General features: G+C 43.7%; 1 protein-coding gene across 9 annotated transcripts in view; it reads left to right on the top strand.

Annotated features, from left to right (window-relative positions):
* ITPR1 (inositol 1,4,5-trisphosphate receptor type 1) overlaps positions 1-25748 on the top strand; it is a 344659-nt gene that overhangs the window by 3166 nt on the left and 315745 nt on the right. For all 9 annotated transcript variants that reach the window (XM_070455631.1, XM_070455630.1, XM_070455627.1 and 6 more), the window contains exon 3: positions 23329-23436. In XM_070455631.1, coding sequence (XP_070311732.1) covers positions 23345-23436 — 92 coding nt within the window. In that variant the 5' untranslated portion in view covers positions 23329-23344. The remainder of the gene's footprint in view (positions 1-23328; positions 23437-25748) is intronic.

Genomic DNA, 25748 nt, shown 5'->3' with positions numbered 1-25748 from the left:
CTATTTAAACAAAGTGGTTGCCTTCTGGAGAGAATTAGCCTCTTTAGGAAGGAGAGGTGGAAAATTTGCTTAGAGAAGAGACAGGTGTACTGAAATCAGATCCGTTGCTTTATATCTCAAAGTGTTTTCAACTGAGGAAGACCATGTCTTAAAGAGAGAAACTTCTAATTACCATGGTGTGCAATCAGCTGACTTGCACAGCAAAAAATCACATGGCTTTTTAGTTCATTTGTAATGATCAAATGGAAAATCTGGTTTATGAGCAACTCTTAAACAAACCAAAGTGAAACAACAGTCACCAAATTTGAACAGTAGAAAAAACTCAGAATATTAAAATTAGGCCTGTAGTTAGGTTTTCAGGTCAAGCTGTCCTTGTATACGTCTGATTAACAAGCCTATCTAAGGCCAATATCAGTCTTCTTTGCTGTTGGTTTGATCTTTTAAAATAAAACACATTGTTTTCACAGGCTGTTTATTAACTGTAAGTATTACTACATAGTCTTTTTTTTTTTTTTTTTTCCCAGTTCACTTAGGCTGTTTTAAGTTTTTGCCTGACTCTTGATGAAATCAACTAAGGCTTGAAGTTAGTGACATGAATGACATAATTTCCATGATTCCTACCAGTTGTCATAGTGTTTGTGGTTCTGAGGCTATTGCTAATAAGGATGAGCTGAAACCACCATCCATTGAGCTATTCCTTGTATTGAACTATGTCTGATTCTTCCCTAAACTGGACATAGTTTAAGGCACTTGGTGTGATAAATCTTTTCTAGCAATTCTAATGCTTATTAAAATTATGGTTAAACTATTTTATTCCTTCATTCAAATTTTTTGAGTACCTGCTATGTGCCAGGGTGTGTTCTAGATGCTGAGGTTACAGCAATACAAGTCCTATACCTTTTAATTTTATTTTTTAAATTTTGGCTGCATTGGGTCTTGTTGTGATAAACGAGCTTTCTCTAGTTGCAGCATATAGGCTAAGTTGTAGGTGGAATCTCAGTTCCCTGCCAAGGGATCGGACCCTCATATCCTCTGGAAGGAGAGGCAAATTCTTAATCACTAGACCACTAGGAAAGTTTTTGCGAGTCCTATTCCTAAGAGGTCTTAAATCCTACTTCAGGGGAGTCAGCCAGTGTAAAAAGCAAGTATTATAGTATGACAGGTAGTAAATGATTCGAGGAAAAATAAAGCAGAGTAAGGAGTAAGAGAAAACAACAGTGTTGGTGAAGAAGTGGATAAATTGGGACCCTTGTGCACTGTTGGTGGGAATGTGCAAGGTTGCAGCTGCTGTGGAAGACAGTATGGCTATCCCTCAAAAAATTAAGCATAGAAATGACCAGATAACAGCAGTTCCGCTTTTGAGTATATACCCCAAGGAATTGAAAGCAGGAACTCAAACGTATTGGTACAGCCATACTCACAGCAGCATTATTCATAATAGCCAAAAGATGGAAATAACCCAAATGTTCACAGAAAGATGAGTGGATAAATAAGATGTGGTATATCTGCACAGTGGAATATTATTATGCCTTAAAAAGCAATGAAATTCTGATACCTGCTGCAACAGAGATGAACCTTGAAAACATTCTAAGTGAAATAGAAAGTAAAACGTGTTAATCATCACTCAGTCATGTCCGACTCTTTGTGACCCCATGGACTGTAGCCCACCAGGCTCCCCTGTCTGTAGAATTCTCCAGGTAAGAATACTGGAGCAGGCGGTCCTTTCCTTCTCCAGGGGATCTTCCCAACCCAGGGATCGAACCCAAGTCTCCTGCTTTGCAGGCACATTCTTTACTGTCTGAACCACCAGGGAAGCCAGATGCAAAAGAGCAAATAGTAGATGGTTCCACCTTGAAGAGGTCCCTAGAGCAATCATGTTCACAGAGGCAGAAGGCAGAATAGTGGCTGCCCTGGGTGGGGGTGCTGGGGAATGAGGAGTTTAATGGGCACAGAGTTTCCTTTTTGGGAAGATGAAAAGGTACTGGAAATGGATTGTGGTGATGGTTGCAGAACAAAGAGACTGTACTTAATGCCTCTGAATCATACACTTAAAAATGGCTAAAATGGTAAATTTTATGTTATGCATGTATATTTTACCACAATAAAAAGGAAGGGTAATAGCAACAGAGCAGGGTAAAGGGGGTCAGGGAGCACTGTGGTGGGGGTTGGGAATCGGGAAGGAGCTCATTCCTGGAGATCTGAAGGAAGCGAGTGGGTGAGCCAGGTAGGTGTCTGGTGGGGCATGGGTGTTCCAAAGGGCCAGAGCCGCAAGTGGCAGGTCCCTGGGGTGGGAGCAGGTGGGGCGTGTTAGAGGAAAGGCGAGGAGGCCAGAGTGCCTGCAGCTGAGGGAGAGTGCTCGCGTTCCCGCCAAGGGAATCCAGGACAGAATGTGCAGGGACCAGGTTTTTGCTAGTTAGCCGTGATTTGTTCCCTGAGGATTTCTAAACTCGCGCAGAATTCTCCGTGGTTCTCCGCATCACTGAACCACCTTGTCCTCTCCAGAGAGACTTTGGGAGGCTGTCAAGATCATATTGGAACTTGATGTTGGGGGGAGGTGGGTAAAACCCAGATTTTTAGACTGTCTAGTTAATCACCTGATATGTGTGGGACTGTAATTCACTTCAGGAGGAAAGGCATCTTTGATAAAATAGGTGAAGTTACAGTTGGCTTAGATAACAAAAATGTTCTAAGAACCTAATGTTATTCCTGAGGATTTATCTGCATTATGAATCTTTTTTTGCCCCGTGGCCACCCTACAGTCAGTCTAGTTTCATTTTAAGGAAATACACAAAGAGGATTCATGCTCTGCTATCTAATATCATCCTTGGGGAATATGAAGTTCCATGTAAGTGATTCTCCTTGATGAGTGAATTCGACCCCTCCATGTGTACAAACTTGTAACAAGGATATATGTCGTTACTTATTGCATAAGATGTACGTATTCAGTTGTAAAACATTAGGGTATATAAACAAAAACAAATATAAAAAAACCCAGTTACTCCTAGTCCCACCAGCTCAGATGAGAATTTCAGAGTTTCTAAGTACAGACATAAAAATTACATGTGTGTTTAAAAAATTTCATGAAAAGGGTGTCATGCCTCCTGTTTGGTACCTTGCCTTTTGCACTGTCTATTGTGAATGTCTTGTCTTGTTAAGGAATAGATGTCTGAGTCATTTTTCTAAAGGTACTTTGATGGGATTTCATTGGAATGAGGACATGTATGGAATCATTAGGGTAGAAAAAGTATATCATTCAGGTTCCATCCCAGTGATAGAGTCCAGGTTTTCTCATTCATTTTGTACTGTTTTTATAACTGATTCACTTTGCTGTACGCCTGAAACACAACGTTATAAATCAACTATGCTGCTGCTGCTGCTAAGTCGCTTCAGTCGTGTCCGACTCTGTGCAACCCCACAGACGGCAGCCCACCAGGCTCCCCCGTCCCTGGGATTCTCCAGGCAAGAACACTGGAGTGGGTCGCCATTTCCTTCTCCAATGCATGAAAGGAAAAGTGAAAGTGAAGTTGCTCAGTCGTGTCCGACTCTTAGTGACCCCATGGACTGCAGCCTACCAGGCTTCTCCCTCCATGGGAGTTTCCAGGCAAGAGTGCTAGAGTGGGTTGCCATTGCCTTCTCCGATAAATCAACTATACTCCAATGCAAATTAAAAAAAAATAGGGCAAAAAGAATTTAAAAAGAAAACTAAATGGGAGGTAGGGTACTATTCAAATGTCAGTTATCATATTATGGAGATAAAGGCTAGTAATCATTCATTTAAATAAGGAATTTCTCATTTGTTCCCATTTGGTGTTCAAAGTCACCACACCCTGGGAGGGGTTAGGGCCAGGCGCTTTTTTAAAAAGAAAAATTTATTTATTTGTCTGCATTGGGTCTGCGTTTCAGCACAGGTGACCTTTGCGCATCATATGGGACCTTTTGTTAACACTGGGACTGTTTCCTGGTGGCTCCAGGGCACTCAAGCTCGGTAGTTACGGCTTGTGGGCTTAGTTGCTGCACAACATGTGGGATCTCAGTTTCCTGACCAGGAATGGAACCTGCGCCCTCTGCATTGCAAGGCAGATTCTTAACCACTGGACCACCAGGGACGTCCTCCAGGCACTCTTGTGTGTGTGGGCACATAAAAGGAAAACTGTACTGTAGAAAATTGGAGACACAGGTGGTAGTAGCAGTCCCAGTATTATGAACCCCTCTTGACTCTTCACCCACCCTCCATAGATTATCAGTTCATCACCCACCTTCTTTTACTGCATTCTCAAACATCCTCCCATCTCTGCTGGGATGACATCTCACATATACTAGTTCATCTGTATCGTAGTATATATTGCTGGCATTGGGAGTCTTTAAGAAAGCATAATCACAATACCATTATCCATCTCAAGGGGGGAAAAAGCAAATTTTAAAAACTAGTCTGTGTTCTCACCTCTTCGATTTAAATAAACTTATTTCAACATACATATAACCATAACAGATATGCATATTTAACAGTTTGTTTGAATAAGGAACCCAATAAGGTCAATATATTACAAATGACTGATGTCTCTTTTAATTTGTATATTTCCTTATTACCTCTTTTTCCCCCCATGCATTTTTTGGTGGTTATTAAAGAAACTGGGTGATACCTTTTCCTACAGTCTGGATTTTGCTGACTGTATCAGCGTGATGTAGTTGAATATGTTCCTCTCTCCTCTATATTTGTTATGTTTAATTTTATAGAAGTAGGGGCTTGAGACAACTGCTCAGGGCTGGTGCACTGGGAAGACCCAGAGGGATGGGATGGGGAGGGAGGCGGGAGGGGGGATCGGGATGGGGAACACGTGTAAATCCATGGCCGATTCATGTCAATGTATGGCAAAAACCACTACAATATTGTAAAGTAATTAGCCTTCAACTAATAAAAATCAATGAAAAAAAAAGAAGTAGGGGCTTGATCACAGTCACTTGCCCCCACCAAGTCTGTTTTGTGAGCTCACTCGGGGGTGTGTGATATGTTTGGATATACTTTCTTGTGATTAACATCAAGTGATGCTTACTGCTTCAGTCTATTAGTTCAGTTGAACTGTAAAGCTTCTATTGTTCTTTATTTATTAGCTGGAATATTTTGTGAAATGAAACTTTCTCTACTTAGTACATTGGCCAAAAAGTTCACTCGGATTTTTCTGTATGATGTTATGGAGAAACCCAAACAAACTTTATGGCCAACCTAATATTTTCTCCCCTAGGGCATGTTGTTGTTTAAGTCCCTTAGTCGTATCCGACTCTGTGACCCCATGGCCTGTAGCACACCATGGGAATTCTCCAGGCAAGAATCCTGGAGTGGGTTGCCATTTCCTTTTGTAGGGAATCTTCCTGACCCAAGGATCGAACCTGAGTTTCCTGCACTGGCAAGTGGATTCTTCACCACTGAGCCACCAGGGAAGCCCTCCCTAGGGTAGAGTTAAAATATATAAACAAAAGACAAGATCAGTACTTCCGCCTCCCTGTGTGTTTTACCAGTTTTCGAAGGTAGTGAGTTGGTTCCCTAGCATGATCCATGGCAGTGGTTCTTCATGGGGGACGTGAGGCCATATTTTGGGACATTTTTGGTTGTTGTACCTGGGGAGAGGGTGCTCCTGGAATCCAGTGCTTAGCGGCCAGGCATGCTACTCGGTTGCCTTCATTCCATCTCTCAGCCCTGAGGAACCAAAGGATCCATTCCAAAGTATCAGCAGTGCCCCTGTTGAGAAAGTTTATACCAGGATGACTGATTTGTATGGTTTTTTTAGTATCATAGTGAACTTGTGGATTTAAACATGTTTCCTATGCTTCATTTTGTGTAGTTATCCTTACTGATATTCAGATTATCCATCTCTGCTCAGTAAGAGAGAGGCTACTCAAGTCAATTCAAAAGACAACCACCCCAGTGGTCTTAGACTTCCTGCTTCTTGTATGACGAGATGTTCCAAGCTCATTCTCTGTATTCCTTGATGCAGACCTGTCATGAGTCATTTATCCAAGAAGTCCTAGTTCTTTTGAGTACTCTTCCCATTCTCATCATATGCGTCAGAAAATAAAATGAAGGAAACTTAAAAGCTGAACTTGTGCTTTTTAGATCTGATCATCATTTGTTAATGTTTTATTGGAGGATAATTGCTTTACAGTATCATGCTGGTTTCTGCCAAGCCACAGGTATACCTACGGCCCTCACTCTTGAACCTCCCTGCCATCCCCCGTCCCATCCTACCCCTCTAGGTTGTCATAGAGCACTGTAAAACCTGAGCATTTTTATTTTTTAGAATTTATTTATTTTTAATTGAAAGATAATTGCTTTACAGTATTGTGTTGGTTTCTGCCAAACGTCAACATGCATCAGCCTTAGGTATACATATGTCCCCTCCGTCCCGCCTCCTTCCCTATCCCACCCCTCTAAAACCTGAACATTTTTAAAGAAAGTGTTCCAAAATGTAATCGATACATCCTTAGCTTTGGGAAAAAGAATTCTAAACACACTCTTTGCAAATTGGTCTCAGTTTTAGTATGCTGAGGCTGAGATTCATTTCTCCCGGGACAAGCAGGAATGTTACTCTTTCTCTCCATCCATGTTTTTCAGACTGTGGCCCCATTAAGAAGTTGTGACATCTCTCTGGTGGACCTTAATAGGCAGTTTCTTTGATAAAGTAAACCAGAATAGAAAACATCAAAGTATGGGTACTTAAAAGAACTCTGTGTGTGCGTGTGCGTGTTGCAACAGATTTCTCACTTTCTGTACGCACACACCGTACACATACGGAATAAACATTGGGTTGTTAAGTTCAATGTATTTCTTGTTGTAAGTCGCTGCCAAAAGTCTGAGAAACACTATCCAGTGTCCTACGTCATTATGGCTCCGTTTGTGGCCACCAGACCTGCATCACTGGCTTCAAACTGAGAACTTGTTAGAAATGCAGACTCCGAGGCCCCACCCCAGGTCCACTGAATCTGAAACTGCACTTCAGCAAGATCCCCAGGGGATTCTTAACGCATGTGAAAATATGAAAAGATCTGTGCCGGATGGTGCTTGGCAGCCCTGTGCTTTTTCAGAATTTATTTTTGTAATTACTTTATTTTTGCATGGCTAGCTTTTACCTGTTGAAACTGATCTTTGTCCTTTTCCCTCATAGCCTTCTCAAGTGCAGTTAAGAGGAAAAGTAGGTAAAATGACCAACTTAGGTGAGTGTATGGAAGTCTGGCAGGATTCTCAACAATAAAAATGGGAGCTTTCGGTGCTTACATTGAGACAGTTTTTCAATTGGCTGTTCAGACCGAGGTAGAGACCAAAAGCTGCACATAAAACTACTTAGGATTGTGAAGCCGCAGATATAAAGAAAGTTGTATTGTAACCGGTCGTTGCAAACTTTGAAGAACTTTCAGTTTATAGTGTTCTCTGACCCTTAGAGTCAGCAGATCTTCTAGACTGGTATAGTGTTGCTCATCAGAAAAAGATGAACAGATGAAAAAAATATTACTAGCCTCCAAGTTCTTCAGTGTTCATTTGCATTTCAGGAGCAGTTTTATCTGGGAAGTGATTTTGTTTTGCAAAAACAGCTTGAAAAACTCCCCATAACCCCTTGACTTGCACGTATTTCTGAACAGAAAAAGCTAATTGAACACCCAGACTTGAGGACATTCACCTATTTGCCTGCTACATGTACAATCACATCCTGTCTCTGCCATTCCCCATGGGCTTTCTGCAGCTGACCCTGTCCCCAGCACCTCTATCCACCTTGCCAGATGCTTCTCTTCTCAGTCAGCTCTTCCTCTTCTGGGAAACCTTCCTTGAAACTTAAAAGTCTTTGTCATTTGTGGGACTTCCCTGGCAGTCCAGTGGTTAAGACTCGGCGCTTCCAATGCAAGGGGCTAAGGTTTGATCCCTGGTTGGGGAACTAGGATCCTACAGGCCAGGTGGTGCAGCAAAGAATAAAAAGCAAAACAGTCTTTGTCATTTGTGAGGCCTTGGCACTTTCTGTCTGTGGGCCTTTTTGATTTTGATTTCCCCACTGGAGTACTTGACACTTAGTAAGCACTCATAGTTACTTGTGAATGAGGTTATTTATCTACATTTTATCTCCCTTTGAAGCTTATAGGCTACTACTTTTTTTTTTTTTTAATTAGAAAAGTTATGTTGGGGCTTCCCTTGTGGTCCAGTGGTTAAGACTCAGAGCTCCCAATGCAGGGGGCCTGGGTTTGATCCCTGGTCAGGGAACTAGATCCCACATGCAGCAACTAAAAATCCCATGTGCTGCAACTAAGACCTGAAGGCAGCCAAATAAATAAAAATAAGTATTTTTTTAAAAATTGTGTTTTTTTTATTTTGGGCTGGGCTGGGTGTTTGTTGCTGCAGGGGCTTTTTTTCTAGTTGTGGCGAGCAGGGGCCACTCTCTAGTTACGGTGCGCAGGCTTCTCATTGGCGTGGCTTCTCTTGCCGCAGAGCGCAGGCTCTCGGGCACTCAGGCTTCAGTAGTTGTGACCCGTGGGCTCCATAGTTGCCGTTCCTGGGCTCTTAGAGCACAGGCTCAGTAGCTGGGCACTTGGACTTACTTGCTCTGCAGCATGTGGGATCTTTCTGGAACAGGGATCAAACTTGTGTCTCCTGCACTGGCAGGCGAATTCTTTACCACTCAGCCACCAGGGAAGCCCTGTAGGCTACTTCTTAATCTAATTTTTTGTATCCCTCTCTTGATGATGTAAGGGTTTCCCAGGTGGCTCAGCTGGTAAAGAATCCACCTGCAATGCACAAGACCTGGTTCAATTCCTGGGTCAGGAAGATCCTCTGGAGAAGGGATGGGCTACCCACTCCAGTATTCATGGGCTTCCCTGGTGGTTCACAGGTTAAAGAATCTGCCTGCAATGTGGGAGACCTGGGTTTCCTCCCTGGGTTGGGCAGATCCCCTGGAGATGGGCATGGCAACCCTCTCCAATATTCTTGCCTGGAGAATCCCCATGGACAGGGATGCCTGGTGGGCTACAGTCCATGGGGTTGCAAAGAGTCAGACACGACTGAGCGACTAAGCACACACTTGATGACCTGTTTCCTGAGTTGGCCTGTTGCTTTGAAAAACCCCGTCTGCCAAGAAGAGTAAAGTAAGGACAGGGCAGAAAGGTCTTCAGCAGTGCCTTGTGGTTGCTTTGAAGACTTGCTCAGCGCAGCTCCCGGGAGGGTGTTCGGCTTGGGAGGTTGGTGGTGGTTACTGAGGGGAGTGGAAGTAGGAACGAGGCAGTGAATGAGCTGGTCTCAGGGTGAAACAGCGCTGCCTTGCTCAGCTGAGGGATGGGGACTCCCAGGGACTGGGTGTCACCTGCCTGTTCAGTAGAAGCAAAACATGTGACATCTGTGCATCTGTTTCCTCTTCTGTAGCATAGGTGTAAAAATACCTGCTTTGGGGCATTGCTGCCAAGTTATAGAATAATAGATGGTTGCACATGATCTCAGAGATCAGAACAAAACCAAACCTTTCCAGCAGAGTGGTTCGGCCCCCAGGGGACATTAGGCAATGTCTAGGGACTTTTTGTTGTCACGGCTGAGGGGGAGAGGTTGCTAATGGCATCTAGTGAGTTGAGGGCAAGGATGTCCCTACACTTCCTACATCCTATAGTGCACAGGACGGGTCCCCCACAACAAAGAAATTTTCTACACCCACCCCCCACCACCCGGCCCATGACAATAGCCTTGAGACTGAGAAAGCTTGTCCTGGAGTGATTTTTCCCAGACTTAGTGAGACTTTTATCTCACTCTAAGGATATTAACCTGACTTGCTTTTTTCTTTCTTTCTTTTTGTGTGTGTGTGTGGTTCAGGCTGTGGGCAGAGTGGGGTCTTCTCAGGCCAGGACTGACTTTAACTTTTTAGCCAAATAAACACTCTCCTCATCCCTCCCCCCGCAAGCACTGGCCTTGGTTCCCAGAGCCCTGTGGTCTTCAGGCTTTGGCTACTAATCGGATGTGTGACCTCCATGAAATCACTCAGAAGGTGTTTGTTTCCACCTATAAAATGATTAATTTTGGCCAAGTGACCTCTCCGCACCAAATGTAAAGTGCTCTGACTGTCAACTTTGAGCTCTCAATGGGCTTCTGTTACGTTGGCCTTTAGGAATAGGTATGGAGGCGCATGTCAGCACTGACATCTTTTCTGAAAAATAACTCTGTAGATCAGGTACCGTTTTCGGGAAGAGTTTATTTAGCGGACATGTCTGTGAAAAAGCAGGTAGGTTTATCTCTGTGTGTGTGTGAGACATCTGAAAGAGCAATATTTAAACTAGAGAATGGCTCCGAACTTCAGATTTACGACTGTTACTTCTGAGATTGTCACAGAAGGCCCTGCTGAAAGTCGAAATCTCTGAGTCGGTGACTTGCTTTGGGACTGGCTGAAAATGAAAGCACAAGGCGATTTTCTGTGCTCCGGGGAGAAGTGCTTTGTGCAATAGAATAAATTATCTCTTGATGGGGACACGCTGCGTGTCTGAGGGACAGTCTGATTAGCCGCTAAAGGGACAAGAAGGCAAGGAGGGGGCTGCATGGAAATGTGGTTGATGGCGGGGCATCTGTCCAACTAAAAAACGGGGTGCTGCTCATCCATATTTCACAATAAAGATGATATCGGCAAAATAGCTTTGCTCAAAGGAAGTTCCAAAATTAACTGTGAGATTCCCCACTAACAGATGCAGAGGTGATTATAAAGAGAACCTCTTCTTCTTTTGCAAGAGTCCGTAGTGAACAAGATAGGTTTTCTCTCCCCCACCCCCTCCCCAGATTTACAGCCGTATCACCATATATGTGCCTGGGCGAGGGCGTCTCACCATGACTTGTGCCTCTCTGGGAGCGTCCTTGGCTACTAGCCAGAAGGTTGATCAAATGCTGGCCACTCTTCATTTTTCTGGGCACACTCTTGCTTTTCTTCTGAAATCGCTCATGGTTTTGCCCAGCTTTGCCCACGGTGGGGGACTGCTTGACCTACAAGTGTAGCGATCCCTTTTTGTGTTGGTGGTGACTGTGGTCCCTCACGTTTCCATGGGGCCAGCTGCCTGTGACCTCTTGGATCTCCGGGCACTTAGTCTTTGTACATGAGCCCTCTTCTTCACAGCCTAACTTTAAAGCCTAACTTCCCTTGTGGCTCAGACAGTGAAGGATCTACTTTAAAGGAAGCTTTATGACTTTATTCTTTTTAAGCGATCATTTTTAAAGCAAGCAGCAATGAAACCAGTCCTGAAAGACTTAGCAAGAGCCCTTTGTTTTTAGGGGGTGGAGGTGATGTGGATATGCCAAGAAAGGGCAGGAAGGGCTGGTGGATTTCCATTGGCTGCATTTTTTTCAGCAGAAGAATGACTTTCCAAGAGTATGGTGCTTTTGGGACAAGTGACAAAACTTGGTGATGCCGGGGTGGATGGAGGACTGTGTGGGTGTCGTGTAGTCGTCCACTCTTCATCTGGTGGTGCTTGGGTGGTTCCGGTCTTACTTGAAATAGCTGGAGAACCTTTTGCTGGAATCGGCATTGGCATATTCAGATAAATGCCATGTCTCAATGTGTCCTCTTGTCTACGTTCATTTGGACTTGCTGGTTGATAGGCTGATTGTCAACTGATTATGACCCCTAAAAAGTTTAATATAAGTGGTTTATGAGAGTAGAAAAGAGAACAGATCAGAAAATGTTAGGTAGCATAACAGCAAATATAAATGTTTCCTTTGTTTTGCTTCCTGCGCACTTAGTCCATTTATTTCCTTTTTCTCGTTTAATCCTCAACACAATTTTATGATCCCCATTCTGTAGATGAGGAACTCGAGGCCCAGAAAGAGTAAGTATAATGATTAGGTCAAGGTTACAAATATCCCATCACAGTTGTAATAAAGTCGAACGTTTTACCCTGGTTAAGTCCCACTGGAACTGGCTTCTTTTTTTCCTCTAGACTTACCCTGTAGTTTCCTTCGTTTCCCCATTAATGCTCTCAACTTTGTGGCTGGTTGTCTGTTTCATGAACTTACCAAACACTGCTCTGCTATAGGGCCTTTGTACCGTACAGAGCTATTTTCTCTGCCTGGAATGCTCTTCTGCCTGTTTTTTTTTTTTTTTCTTTTTTGCATGACTGCCTTTGTCTTGACTTTCAGGTCCTACTTGCATGTCTCAACTTGTTCTCTGACCAGTCATAACTGGATGACAGTTTTAATTCTCTGCATAATACTTATCACTGTTTGACTTGGTTGTTTTATTTTTTGTTTACTGTCTTCACTAAAATATGCATGTCATGAGAGCCAGGGACCTTGATTGTCTTATTTGATCTACATCTTTAGCATCAGCTATTGCTGCTGCTAAGTCACTTCAGTCATGGCTGACTCTGTGCGACCCCATAGATGGCAGCCCACCAGGCTCCCCCGTCCCCGGGATTCTCCAGGCAAGAACACTAGAGTGGGTTGCCATTTCCTTCTCCAGTGCATGAAAGTGAAAAGTGAAAGTGAAATTGCTCAGTCATGTCTGACTCTTCGAGACCCTATGGACCGAAGCCTACCAGGCTCCTCCGTCCATGGGATTTTCCAGGCTAGAGTACTGGAGTGGGGTGCCATTGCCTTCTCCGTTTTTAGCACCTAGAGTAGGGCTAATATGTAGTAGGTACTCCATGTGTTGAATAAAAAGGATTTAGGTTTCAAATCAAGGGATCCTGTCTAAAGCCCTGGCTATTAAGTTGTATATTTTGCATTTTAATCCTGTTCTATCCAGTTTTTCATATTTATGCTGTTTGACTCCTCATTGCACAGCCAGCCAGTGCCAGAGTAAATCTTAAAATTGGTACAGGCATTTTTTTTCAAACTTTTGGGTTTGGATGCTTAAAAATTAACTGAGGATATGTTGAATTGGTTTTCAGGTCTCCTGTATCCTACCTCTCTGTATATTCATTCTGTTAATTTTTGAGAGTTTGATACTGAAACTCCAGCTAAAGATCTTATCTACTTAAAAATAGTTATAGTATATAGTGAAACTATATGTAACCTTGTTCTGTATTTTCCAGGTTTCTTGTAAATGTGTTTTCATACTTTCTTAATTTAAGAAAAAAATAGATGAGGACCGCAAAGAACTTCTATTGACATAAGTTATACCAATCTGTATTTATAATATTCAGAATGAACACTTAGAAAATTCACACAGATAATATGAAAAGTAAACTTATTGCACATTAGTACGTAACATATTTTTTTTATGGGTAGTAATTATATTTTCCAAAACAAAAATTCAGCGAGAAGAGTGTCATTATTTTACATTTTTTTTAAATGCTTTTGTTGTTGTTGTTCAGTTGCTAAGCCGTGTCCAACTGTTTTGTGACCCTATGGACTGTATAGCCCGCCAGGCTCCTCTGTCCATGGGATTTCTCAGGCAAGAAAACTGGAGTGGGTTGCCATACGTTCATCCAGGGGATCTTCCGGACCCAGGGATCAAACCCGCGTTTCCTGCATTGGCAGGCAGATTCTTTACCACTGAGCTACCAGGGTAGCCCAAATTGCTTTTAGATCTAGCTTAACAGAAGGTAACTGAACTCAGACCTGCCTCTGCCTCCAATTGTTGTGACATCACGTGTCTTGCAGCTTCTGGAGATTTCCACTGTGCATGAGAAAAGGCAGTGACACCTTCGTGTTCTTAGGAAAATAGTTTTGACTTTGAAGATCCTCTGAAAGGGTCTTGGGAGCTCTTAGGAGTCCCTGGGGCACCAGTAAAAGCCACTGGTAGGATAGGTAACCACTTACAGAATAGGTAGGTTTTTTAGAAGGTTGGGTGGTGGCATGGAACTTTTGAGAGGGGAAGCTGAAAACTTAAGTGGCAGGATGCAATTGAATGTCCCTAAGTCTGGGTATTGCATCAGAGCTTTCTATTCAGACATAAATGCATGGGAATGCATTTAAGCTGTTCTTGCAAAAACGAAGTTGCTTCCAAGCTAGAGCTCCTCCTGCATTGCAAAGGAACATTGAGACCTTGGAAGACAGTGGTGCTTGTGCTCATTATTTTTAGATGAGCAAGATTACACCAACCAGTCCAGGAGTTCTGTAGCGGGAGGGGTCATTAAACAATGAGAAAGCGTGGGTTCCTCTCCTGTCTGAACACAGGCAACTTCCTTAATGGCTGTTACTCTGCAACCCCTTACTTGGTGGCGGTTGAAGCTTCTGGATTCAGATAAAGTTGTTTTGTAGGATAGAAGTTAGATTGTCTTTAAGTTTCATTGCCCACGGGTTCTCTCACAAATGGTGTTAGAAGTACATGAGATACTCCGTGCTAGCCAATTTCAGTGTTTAAGAAGGGCAGTGAAGGGAAAGTCACTCAGTTGTGTTCGACTCTTTGCAACCGCATGGACTATACTGTCCATGGCATTCTCCAGGCCAGAATAGTGGACTTGGTTGCCTTTCCCTTCTCCAGGGGATCTTCCCAATGCAGGGATTGAACCCAGGTCTCCCGCATTGCAGGCGGATTCATTACCAGCTGAGCCACAAGGGAAGCCCTACATGAGTGCAAACGCAGACCTCTGGGGAGTAGGTGGCGTGTGTCTTGGGTGATGTGTATGAGATTGTCAGAGTTAAGGCGAGTGGGCAGTACAGCACATGGGACAGGTCATCAGCAAGTGAGTGATGGAAGGAAGAGGGCAGGCAATGAGGGGCTTTCTACCTGACACCAGAGCTTGGAAGGGCCAGACTTTAATTTATTTTAAAATTATAATTGAGTATAGTTGATTTACAGTGTTGTGTTAGTTCAGGTGTATAGCAAAGTGAATCACTTATACATATATATCCATGTTTTTTTTGAAGACTCTTTTCCCATGTAGGCTATCACAGAGTATTGAGTAGAATTCCTTGTGCTATATAGTAGCTCCTTGTTAATTATCTGTTTTATATATAGTCGTGTACATATGTTAATCCCAAACTCCTAACTTATCCCTCCTGTTTTGGAAAGGCTGAACTCAAGGGCAGTGTCAGTGGGTTTCTTTTTGTCCCCTGATGACCGAAAGGCTGTTTAGTCCCAAAGATCAGGTGGCTTCATCTTAGTGAAATACGAAAGGCTTGCTTCTGCAGTCAATAAAAATGGGGGAGTTTGTGGTTTGGGGGTCTGTTCACTGCTGTGAGGTCAGGATTCTGATTTCCTCTTTTGTCCATCCACCCTTGAGGTTTAAGTGATAGCCTTAGTTCACTTCTTGGTTAACGAAAGTGTTCTAGTTTGGTCTCATTTCAGAAGTTGCTAAGTTTTCAAGTCTTGAGTTGTGAGTAGGCGAAAGTTGAGATTATTATTATTTTTTTTTTAGAGAAATGAATATAAGGCATTAGTTAAGTGTGCACAGTAGACATAGATGGAAGAAATGACAATAAGTGAGTTTCTACCACAAAGCTTTTAGCAAAAAAAAGAAAAATCCAAATCTATCTTGAACTGCTTAAAAGGAAATGAACATACTTCTTTTTGGATGAGGCTGTGCTTTAGCCTGTCTCAACACCAAAGTGGAAGAAGGTTCTAAATATTGAATTATCATTCCTTTGAAGAGATTTCCACCCCCACTCCTGTTCCAGCAGGAGCCTGGTTTGATGTTAGAGGAAGGGGAAGCAGAGTTGAGGTGTGGCTGTCTCAGGTATTTTGAAAATCTGGGGGCCGAGAAGCAGGACCTTGGATGACCTGTCTGGGTGTCAGCCACCTGATGGGCCTCCAGAGAACTGAAACATTTCTGGGACTTGTGTTTATTCGGGTATGTTTCCAGCAGTGCTGACAGAGTGAGAAGGGTCTATCAAGTAGGAGAATCACAAGTTACAGGCAGTAGGGAGGGAAGACTTCGAAGGATGAAAAGTGAATGTTGTCATTTCAGTCTCACTTGAAAATAAAAAAGTGAGCCCTTAGTAAAGGCTGGGTATTGGGCTGAGCACTTTGTGTGGGGTTTTTGGTTTGTCCCTCGTGATGACCCTGATGATAGGCAGGGTCCTGATGAGAGATAGGAATGCTACCCCCCCACACACACACACACTTTATTTTTTTAAACATGCACAAGGGAGTTGAAATTCAGAAGTTATATAAGTTGCTTAAGCACACACAGCAGGTAACTGATGAAGATGGAGTTGGAATGCAGGTATTCTAGGTTGATGTTTCTAGCCTTTTTGAACATACCAAGGGATGGTCAGTGGGAGACAGGTACTTCTTTCCAGGGATAGGTATTAGACGTTTTGTCTCTGGCTCCCAGCGTCTCAGAAATCTAGTGGAAAGAAAGGGCCAAGAGGCCTTTCTTCTCTGTTTTTGATCCAACAACATGAACTTGGCTTTAATTAGTTTTAGAAAAACAATCCCCTAAGAAACAGCGTAATTTCTTTTAGGCAGCAGATAAGTTGACGCTCTAGTACATTGAACCCAAATTTGACTGCTTACATGGTCCAGGCAATGTGCTAGAGGCTGGGAAGCAGTGGGAACGAGCAATGTGCTAGAGGCTGGGAAGCAGTGGGAACGAGTAATTCTGCTGTCCTGGCCCTCACGGCTGTGCTGTGCTATGCTTACTCACTCAGTTGCATCTGACTCTCTGTGACCCCATGGACTGCAGCCCGCCAGGCTCTGTCCATGGGCCTTCTCCAGGCAAGAATACTGGAGTGGGTTGCCATGCCCTCCTCCAGGGGATCTTCCCAACAGAGGGATTGAACCCAGTTCTCCTGCATTGCAGGCAGATTCTTTACTGACAGCCACCAGAGAAACCCTGCCCTCCTGGACTCATGGTCTAGTGGTGAACACAGGAAAACTAGCAAACAAGTGAATATGTGATTTTTGCACAGTGGGAGTGGGCCCAGATAGTGTAATTGAGACGCTATTTAGAGAAATGTGTTGCCGACGTAGAACTCAGGTTTGGGGTGTCAGAGAGGGCTTCAGGAGGCAGTCACATCAAACTGGGATCGTAAAGTGACTGGGAGTTAGCCACAGGTGGGGGTCACAGGGAGTGTCGGGCAGCTGGAGCAGCAGATGCCAACACCTGGGGAACAGAATGTGTACACAGTATGTTTGGGGAATCTGGAAAAATGATTCAGTGCTTGAGGGTAAAAGCAGTGGGGAGAGTCCAGAGAGATGAGGAAGAGATAGACAGGGACCGGATTAGGGAGCGCCCTGAAGAAACTTGGGAAGGTTTTAAGCAGAGGAATACATGGTCTGCGTTATGCTTCTAAAAGGTCATGCTGGCTATACCTGTAGAATAATGGAGGTGAGAGAGAGGAATAGGATAGATGATCTTATTTGCAAAGCAGAAGTAGAGGCACAGACATGGGGAAGAAATATATGGCCACCAAGGGGGAGAAGGTGAGATGGGAGGAATTGAGGGATTGGGATTGATGTATATATGTTTTTGATACTATATATAAAGTAGATAACTAGTGAGAACGTATTCCCAATGTGTAGCACTGGAAAGTCTACTTAAGGTACTGTGGTGATAATGGGAAAAAAGTCCCGATGGGAGGGGGTGTATGTATATGTATAACTGATTCATTTTAGTATGTAGTAGAAACTAACACAATGATGTAAAGCAACTATACGGTAATAAAAATTTTTTAAAAATGAAACAATGAAAGATCAGAATGAAGCTCAACTGAGAAATGATTTTGCCTGAGATTTGGGGGGTGGGCAGAGGAATTTTTTAAAAGTAGAGGCTTTAAGAAATATATCCAAGCTTAAAATCAGTAAGATTTGATGTTCATTTAAATGTCATCATTCGTATATTTGACATATTTACTAAGCACCTACTGCATGGTCAGTACTGGTGATAGTAATGCAGCGGTATGCCAGACAGATCCCAGACCAATCTGGACTTTTATTAGGGCAAGAGATGGAACAGGCATGAGTGTATTCTGGATCTGAGGGACAAGCACGGGCAGAAGTCCTGTGACAGGGATAAGGTGAGAGAGGATGGAAGGTGCCCCCAGACTTTGTGGAGGCCAATGATGTGAGTGTGCAGGAGGAGAAGCAGATTGGGCAGACGGGTGAGTTCTTTTTGGTCCATTGAGATGCTGTGGGCATTTTGGAGCTGAACCCCACTAGCTCTTGGCCAGGAGATACAGACTTGTGGCTCTTCGGGGTACAGAAGCCACTGGGGGCAGCGGAGTAGACAAGAAGACCAGGGAGGTGTAGGAAAGGCCGAGGGCAACACAGGCTGTGTGACCTTGGAATCGGAGGGCCACCACCCCGGTTTCTCTTCTGCAAGGGGATCTCTGAATCGATGCATTTTTATTCCTACCTTTCTTAACACATAGAATCCAGCATCCCGTTTCTTTCCGCTCTGCTCAGGGAGCAATTTCAGGGGACAGTGAATTGAAGCTGGGCCAGCGGGCGATGTGAGGCTCAGCAAACCTGCCACAGCTCCATCTGCCTGCGAATAACACAGAGGTTGGAGTGATCCACCTTTCTCCACCCCAGTCAAGCCTCTCTGGGAGAAGCCTATTTTAGGAGGTTCATTAACTGGTCAGAGCAGTGGTGGGAGGTGGCGGTGGTCTAGAAATACTGATAATTTTCATAGATGGCATGATTTAACTTCCTGCCAGATATCAGGTTGACCAAAAGATTCACTCAGGTTTTTCCATAAGCACTTAGGGGAAAAGCCGCATGAACTTTTTGGCCAACTCAGGTACATCAGCAGGTGCTTTATAAAGGTGATCTCACGGAGCCGTATGACCACCTGCTGAGGGAAGCACTCTATTTGTCCCCCTTTTACACATGGGAAAAGTAAGGCTTAAGGAAGGTGTGGATCTGGCCCAAAGCCCTACAGAGGAGAGGTGACAGAGCCAGGTTGGAACCCTGGCTCCTGAAGCTAGGAGGTGTCAGGAATGCGGGAGGATGCTGACAAGAAGCCGTGCCTCAAGGAGAGATCAGAGTGTTCACGTGTTTAGAGGTCTTGGAGCGTCAGAAGACAGATCAGTAGCAGAAATTCTGGGAGGCGCTTGTCATTGTGTGGGAGGAGTGGGGACAGGAGTGTTTGCCAACTACGCTGTTTGAACCTAGGATAGGCCTCATTGCTGGTGTCCACGCGGAAGACACGACCATGCCTTAAGCGACATGGTGGGGGTAGTTCTGTTATTGGGCGAGACATGGAATTACAGGGTTTACAGGGTTGCTTCCGACCTTTATTCTATGATTTTGTATATTTGGAAAGTTCAGAATGCTCTGTGGTTGGGAATTTCAGTATAATTCTACATTGTTCAGCTTTTTCTCAAGGGGTGAATTAGGCAGGATAATTACCTTCCTTAAAGTAAAAATACGTCGTCATAGGACACAAGAGAGTCCATTTGTGTGATACTCTGCTGATTTCTTATGCAGGAGATCCTTTCCTTTATTGAATTTGATTTTTAAAAATTTATTAATTTTTTCCAGTTTTGTTGAGATATTTGACGTGCAACATTGTATAAGTTTAAGGTGTACACCATAATGATGTGATATGTGTATCTATTACAAAATGATCGCCACAGTAAATTTAGTTAACATCTGCACCACAGTTATACATTTTTTTTCCTTGTGAAGGGAACCTTTAAGATCTACTCTTGATAACTTTCAAATATACAATACAGTACTATGGCCTACACTTGTCACGTTGTACGTTGCATACCCAAAAGTTATTTTCTTAAACCAAACAGGAGAAGTTTAATATAAAGAGTTTTTTTATTTTTAAGAATTGAAATATAGTTAATTTGCAGTATTATGTAAGTTTCAGTTCTACCACATAGTGATTCACAATTTTGAAAGCAATTTGAAGCCCTAAAATCGGGCAGAAATAACAGCTAGTGGACAGAGAAATGGTTGGAGCTCTGGAGCTGACCACCTGGGCTTGTCATAGATGTCTGCTGACCGAGTTTCTTAGCGGCGAGCCCTGGGTGTGGGATGCACCAGGGTCCTGCATCTCAGGGGCAGGGTGGCGCCGGCTCTTCTTGCGTTAGGTGATCCCCAGCCTCTGGGTGAGTGACACAGGCGCCCGAGGTACTGTGATGAGGAGCTCAAAGGCACCACGGGTCCAGGCTGTCCCATCCTGCTTCTGAACAACAGGAAGTCATCCAGAGCATGGCTCCCAGGATGACTGTCTGCCTCCTCCCCTCCAGACCCCAGAGGCCTGTTCTGTTGACTCTCCTGGTGTTGAGTTCCAGGGCATCCCTGATGACTGTGCCCCTCCTTCCTCCCCTATACCACCTCCTCATCCTTCTCCTCCTCCTCCACTTGGCTGATGGTAGGTGAGGGGAAGCTTCCAAAGGTTTCCCGCCAGACCAGAGAGGGTCTGCCTGGTCCTTTGTGAGGTTACCCATTGTTTGGGACCCTGGGGAAGAATCTATCCCTGCTCCACCCTCCTCTTTTTTTAACTGGGATGCCTGGCAGCTTGCTCAGTTGAGGACCATTAACTGTGATGGATGCATTAGCCCACGTTTTCAGGAGGAAATGTATGCCTGAAGTTTATTTGTTCAACTATCTACTTAATAAGAATGTTGATTAGGAAGAAGAAACTTAATTCCCCCCCCCCCCAACTTATCAAGGTATTATGTGGCAGCGACAGAAAAATTAGGAAATACCAAAGAAAAATTAGCAAATAGAATTGTGCACATAAAAGAAAATCGGTTCTCCTTAATATTGTCACCAAGAATAAGAATGGTTAACATTAATCCATGCTCTAGGCATTGCCATTGATGAATAGCTCTGTTTACCAGTCATGTGGCCCAGAGTTATAACTCTGGCCTTCCTACTTGTTCATTGTATATGTCTTGGGCATCTTAGCCTTTTGACAGCTCAGTTTCCCAACAGCATAATGGTAATAGTGGTAGTTCCTGCCTCATGCTGTGGTCCTGAGGATTTGAGAAGGTTTGTAAAGGTCTCAGCCTGGTGGTGGGCATGATTATGCTTGCCAAATGCTAGCCATTATTATTAGAAATGGTGGCAATGCAGAACCTTGCTGCATGGGCCTGGCACCCAGACTTCTGTTGTGATTATCAATGCAAGCAATACTGAGTATGTCATGCTTTGTCATTCCAGGACACTGAATTGTGTCCACTGCTTCCCATTCAGGACCTGAAACTTCTATTAAGATGACCAGGTTGTGATCAAAGTTCAGAGACTAGTAGGCATGCTGCTGTTTCCCGGCCTGGTCTCCACTGGGGCCAAATACTGATTCAGAGGACCAGGAGAGACTCAGTCACAGTAGACAAAACCCTTGCCCTCCTCCCGAGCATGTATCTGCTCACCTGCATTCATCACTGTCCCTGGATTCTTCTGGAAGTTTCTAGTGTGAAGACACAGATTCGGTCTGACTCAAAATTCAAACAGAACTGGTTTCCCAGGAATCAGTCCCAGAAGTACACTGACTTCCTTACCCTTTATAAGACTTTTAAATATAAGCGCAGAAGCGAAATACTAATGTCCGTGAGTGGTTTTGTTTGGGGTGCCTTTTTGGGATGTTGTTTAAAACAGGGGTTCCCAACCTCCGGGATCTAATGCCTGATGACAAATGTAGTAACAATAGAAATAAAGTGCCCAATAAATGTTATGTGCTTGAATCATCTCCAAACCATTCCCTCCTGTCCCCTCCCTGGTCCATGGAAAAATTGCCTTCCCCAAAACCAATCCCTGGTGCCAAAAAGGTTGAGGACCACTGTTTTAAAACATCGGTTTGCCTATAGGTGTGAATTACACAGTTAGGAAGAAATGACAGGATGACAGGTTCGATTTCAGAGAGTGGGATGTGGCGAGCTGTGTCTCTGCATGTTGTCTGTGTATCTTTCCCCAAGGTCTAGATATGCTGGCTGTTTCATTTTGAGAGTTTGTATTTCTCAGTTGCTTGCAATCTCTCTGCATAAGTTCATGTTCAACGCAGTGCTCTTTATCTCTTGCAGCATCTTGGCTGCTGGAAGGATAAATGAGTTTTTCCTCGCTGTTTCTCACAAGCAGCAAACTGAGGTTCTTTCATGGTTTGTTTTCAATACCTGCCACTCCTGCTAAGGGAGGAGAAATGCTTCTTGAGGTTTCCCACTGATCACTGAGGCGTAATTCTTCTGAAAAGAAAACTTGGCACCCGGAAAGCAATTTCAGGAGAGAATACTTTTCCACGCCATTCCAAGTCTTGTGGCATGGTGGGGTGAATGCTTTCTGGCAGGGAAACTGGAGTAAAGAGATGGGCAAGGATGTTTAAGGGGGCCTGGGTTCGGAGGAGAGGTCTGGGAAAGACCGAGATGACCCTAAACGTCTATACTCCAGGTGCCTGAGGAAATGATGAGGAGCTACTGCAGTCCACGCCAGCACACACTCTTGGCACAGAACTGAACTCGTTTTTTATTTTTACTTTGTGACTACACCATGTGGCACGTGGGCTCTGAACTTCGCCAACCAGGGATCGAACCCTTGCTCCCTGCAGTGGAAGCCCAGAATCTTAACCACTGGACCTCTAGGGAACCCCTTGAGCCTGTGTTGTAAATGTCAGCTTAGATTTTTTTATAATTGACTCCCACTCCTCAATATTTAGGGCCCTGATGAAAGCTCTTTCTATGAGTCATGTCAGTATTTTTGCTGCTAATTTGTGTGCGGTGTTTGTGTGTGTAGTGATTACTGGGCTGTGCAGAGATTTACTGAATTTATGAACATGTTCTAGCACTGTGTGTGTTCCTGACCAAGGTTCTTAAGGGACCACAGCCTCATTCTTCCTAGTTGCGTCGGAATGGTTTGGACCAGGTGCTGAGAGTCTTTCTCCCTCTGCATGGGTTTTGTGGTGAAGGAAGAGAAGGAAAGACAATGGAATAGCATTTGCGTGAAGTGTATAGGTGGTTGAATTCTTTAAAGGCCTCTAGAGCTTTGTGGTATTTATTACTAGGTTTCCTCATATTAATTCTGTTTCTTTGGTACCTCAGCCCCAGGCCCGGCCGGACCCAAGTTTTATACCAGGTGTTTCCTTCTGCCAGAACATTCCCTGAGGCAGATTGAGCATGTTAATGTTTCCTAAGTCAGACTTTCCAGCTCCTAATCATTGCAGAACTCTTGGCAGACTTCCCTGCAGTCTTTATATTCACTATTTATTATTGAGGGTCTTCAACTTGGAGAATTGGATTCAGTCATGGTTTTGTTAGAAACAAGCCTTACTGTGGTTGGAATACCCTGAAATGAAAGGATGGATGGGGGAAAATGTGGCTGCATATGTCCTGCTTGGCTCAGCGAATTGCTTGCCTGTCACATACTGATTTAAATTTGACTTTTAAGTAGAATGCTTTGGAAAATTGAGCTAAGCCAATTCTCAGTGACTATCCCACCCCCCGTCCCGCCCCGAGCATTTCTTTCCTTCTAATAACGTTGCATATTTTACTTTGTCTAGGATTCTCAAGAAAGACATGTCTGACAAGATGTCTAGTTTCCTACACATCGGAGACATTTGTTCTCTGTACGCCGAAGGATCGACAAATGGATTTATTAGCACCTTGGGGTAAGAGCACCTGGTTTCTTGTGTGGCAGGGTTTGTTTAAGACATCAGAACATCACCTTCAACACTGATTTTTCTAGGACATGCATGTTCCCATTTTATTTGATTTTTCCAGCGATGGTTAGAATCACAAATATCAGATCTCATAATAGCCAGGTTTAACCTCTTATACGAAAATGCCATTTGCCCATCAGTTCTGCAAGAGTGAAATCTCATCAGTTAGGACTTAATTCAGAATTATTATAATCACCTCTTCTTTTATATGTCAGAGGGAAAGTGCTAAGTGTATGGGATGAATGTTCATATTAGTATTTACAGACCCCAGGGAAGTGCTTTCGCTTTGTAAAAGCTCTTATTTTTAAATGGTGACTTGTTTGTTGTACAAGTAGAGACCAGAACTTCTCAGGTGTTTCTCTCTCTTCTTTGAGGCAGAACTTTTTTTTGCTTCACATCGCTGTGTACATCTGAAAGTTACAAATGGCACCAAGTTCTTTAAATCAGATTTCTGGTGTTCTGTTCTTTCTTCAGTTGTTTTTTCCCCCCCAAGTCTGTATAAATACAGTCCCTAATGTATTCATTTGATTATCTTTTGCCTTCTCCTCCTCCTCCTATTGTCTGGAAGAGGAAATGAGAGGTGAATTAGTCCCGAAGGGCAGACACAGGCAGAATGGGGAGTGAAGGTGGTTATCTCTGTAAGGGTTGTGCATGGTCTGTAATGTCTTTGCATGAAAAGGAGGGGTGGGTGGCATTCTGGTGTTTGGCAGGAGCTGGTCTCAAACGTGGGGGCGGGGGAGGAAGGCAACAATTTCTCTAAGAACCTCATTGTCACAGCAGCCAGAGCCATCCTTTTAATCAGACTTCCTATTTAAAGTATGCTGATTCTCTGGTATTTTGTAAAGTGTATTCCCAGGCGCTCATTCAGTCACTCCAGCCTCAAGGAACAAGTTATTTCAGGTAAAGAATTGTATAGCTCAGCTGGATCTCTCTGAATAAAGATTTTATTTTCAAAAGTCATCCAATAAAAACGAGTGATCTGAAGCCTTTTTAAAACCTCTTTATACTAAAGACCCACCCTTCACGACATACCTTCTGTTGTTCAGTCACCAAGTCGTGTCTGACTCTTGGAGACCCCATGGACTGCAGCAGGCCAGGCTTCTCTGTCCCTCACCATCTCCCGGAGTTTGCCCAAGACATCTTCTGTAGCTTTTGGCAGAGTCCTGCTGTCTCTGCCTCTGTTTTGTCCTTCTTTTCTTCTTGGCTGATTCCTTGCTTTTTCCATCTCTAGTTGAATCTTGCATCGTCTTATTTTTCTGCAATAATAAGTAGCAGCGGTAACTGCCTATATGAATCCTGTCAGTGTTTATAGCTCTGTGCTATGTACTGTACATCTACCGTCCCTTTAATCCCCAGACAGCTTTTTACAGTTAGCATTATCATTACTGCTATTTATGGGGGTAAAAATCTCTGAGCATCAGAGAGGCGAAGTCCCCCACCCAGGGTTTCACAGCTGCAAAGGCTGAGAACTTTAGGACCAGCGCTTCTAACAGTTGCCCTTGGAGGGGCCAACTTCCCCTTCCCAGCTTGGCTGACTGCGCCTCTCTGGCTAAATTTGCTCACCCCCATCCTCACGGTCTGCCCACAACTCTTATCTGAACACCTTGTTAAGCCTCAGGCCCACCTTATGCTCCATCTCTGGTCTGTGGCCCTAATTTCTTTTAATGGTGCCGCTGCCTTTCCAGTCACCTAGGCTCACTTCCTGTCACTTGCTGAATCCTCTGTGCCAGCCCCTAAGATCTTAGTATCTCTTTTTCTTCCACAGTATCTCTTAGATTTCCTATCAGGTACAGAGCTTTGGAAGAGTTTTCCATAAGTATTGTGAACAAATTGATAATAAGGTCTTCCCCTTTAACATGAGAATGACCCCTCTTTTTTTTTATATTAAGCTTTGGGCCCTAGTCTTTCCTTTAGATGAATATTTTATTCCCTCGGTTCTCTGCATATACTTGAGGATAACTGGTGTAGAAATGGATTTGGAAAATAAAGTTTGACCTCTTTTTCCTTCTCATATTTTTTACATTTATGGAGCGCTACTTGTGGATGATGATGAGTGACTGCCAATTTTTGTGGAATCAGCATCCAGCGCTATTTATGTAACTCAGTCCCATTTATATAGATGGAAGTTACCTCCAAATGGCTTTATTGATTCACTGAACTTTAAACTCACCTAGGGCCTTGGAAAACCCAAGTGTGTGACATGTAGTGTCAAGAGAAGTACTTCTCAATCACACGCGAAACTTGTGAAAATAAAGATTCTT

This window comes from Odocoileus virginianus, chromosome 26 (assembly GCF_023699985.2).
Source record: "Odocoileus virginianus isolate 20LAN1187 ecotype Illinois chromosome 26, Ovbor_1.2, whole genome shotgun sequence".
Lineage (NCBI taxonomy): Eukaryota > Metazoa > Chordata > Mammalia > Artiodactyla > Cervidae > Odocoileus > Odocoileus virginianus.
This window is presented reverse-complemented; position numbering and strand designations above follow the sequence as displayed.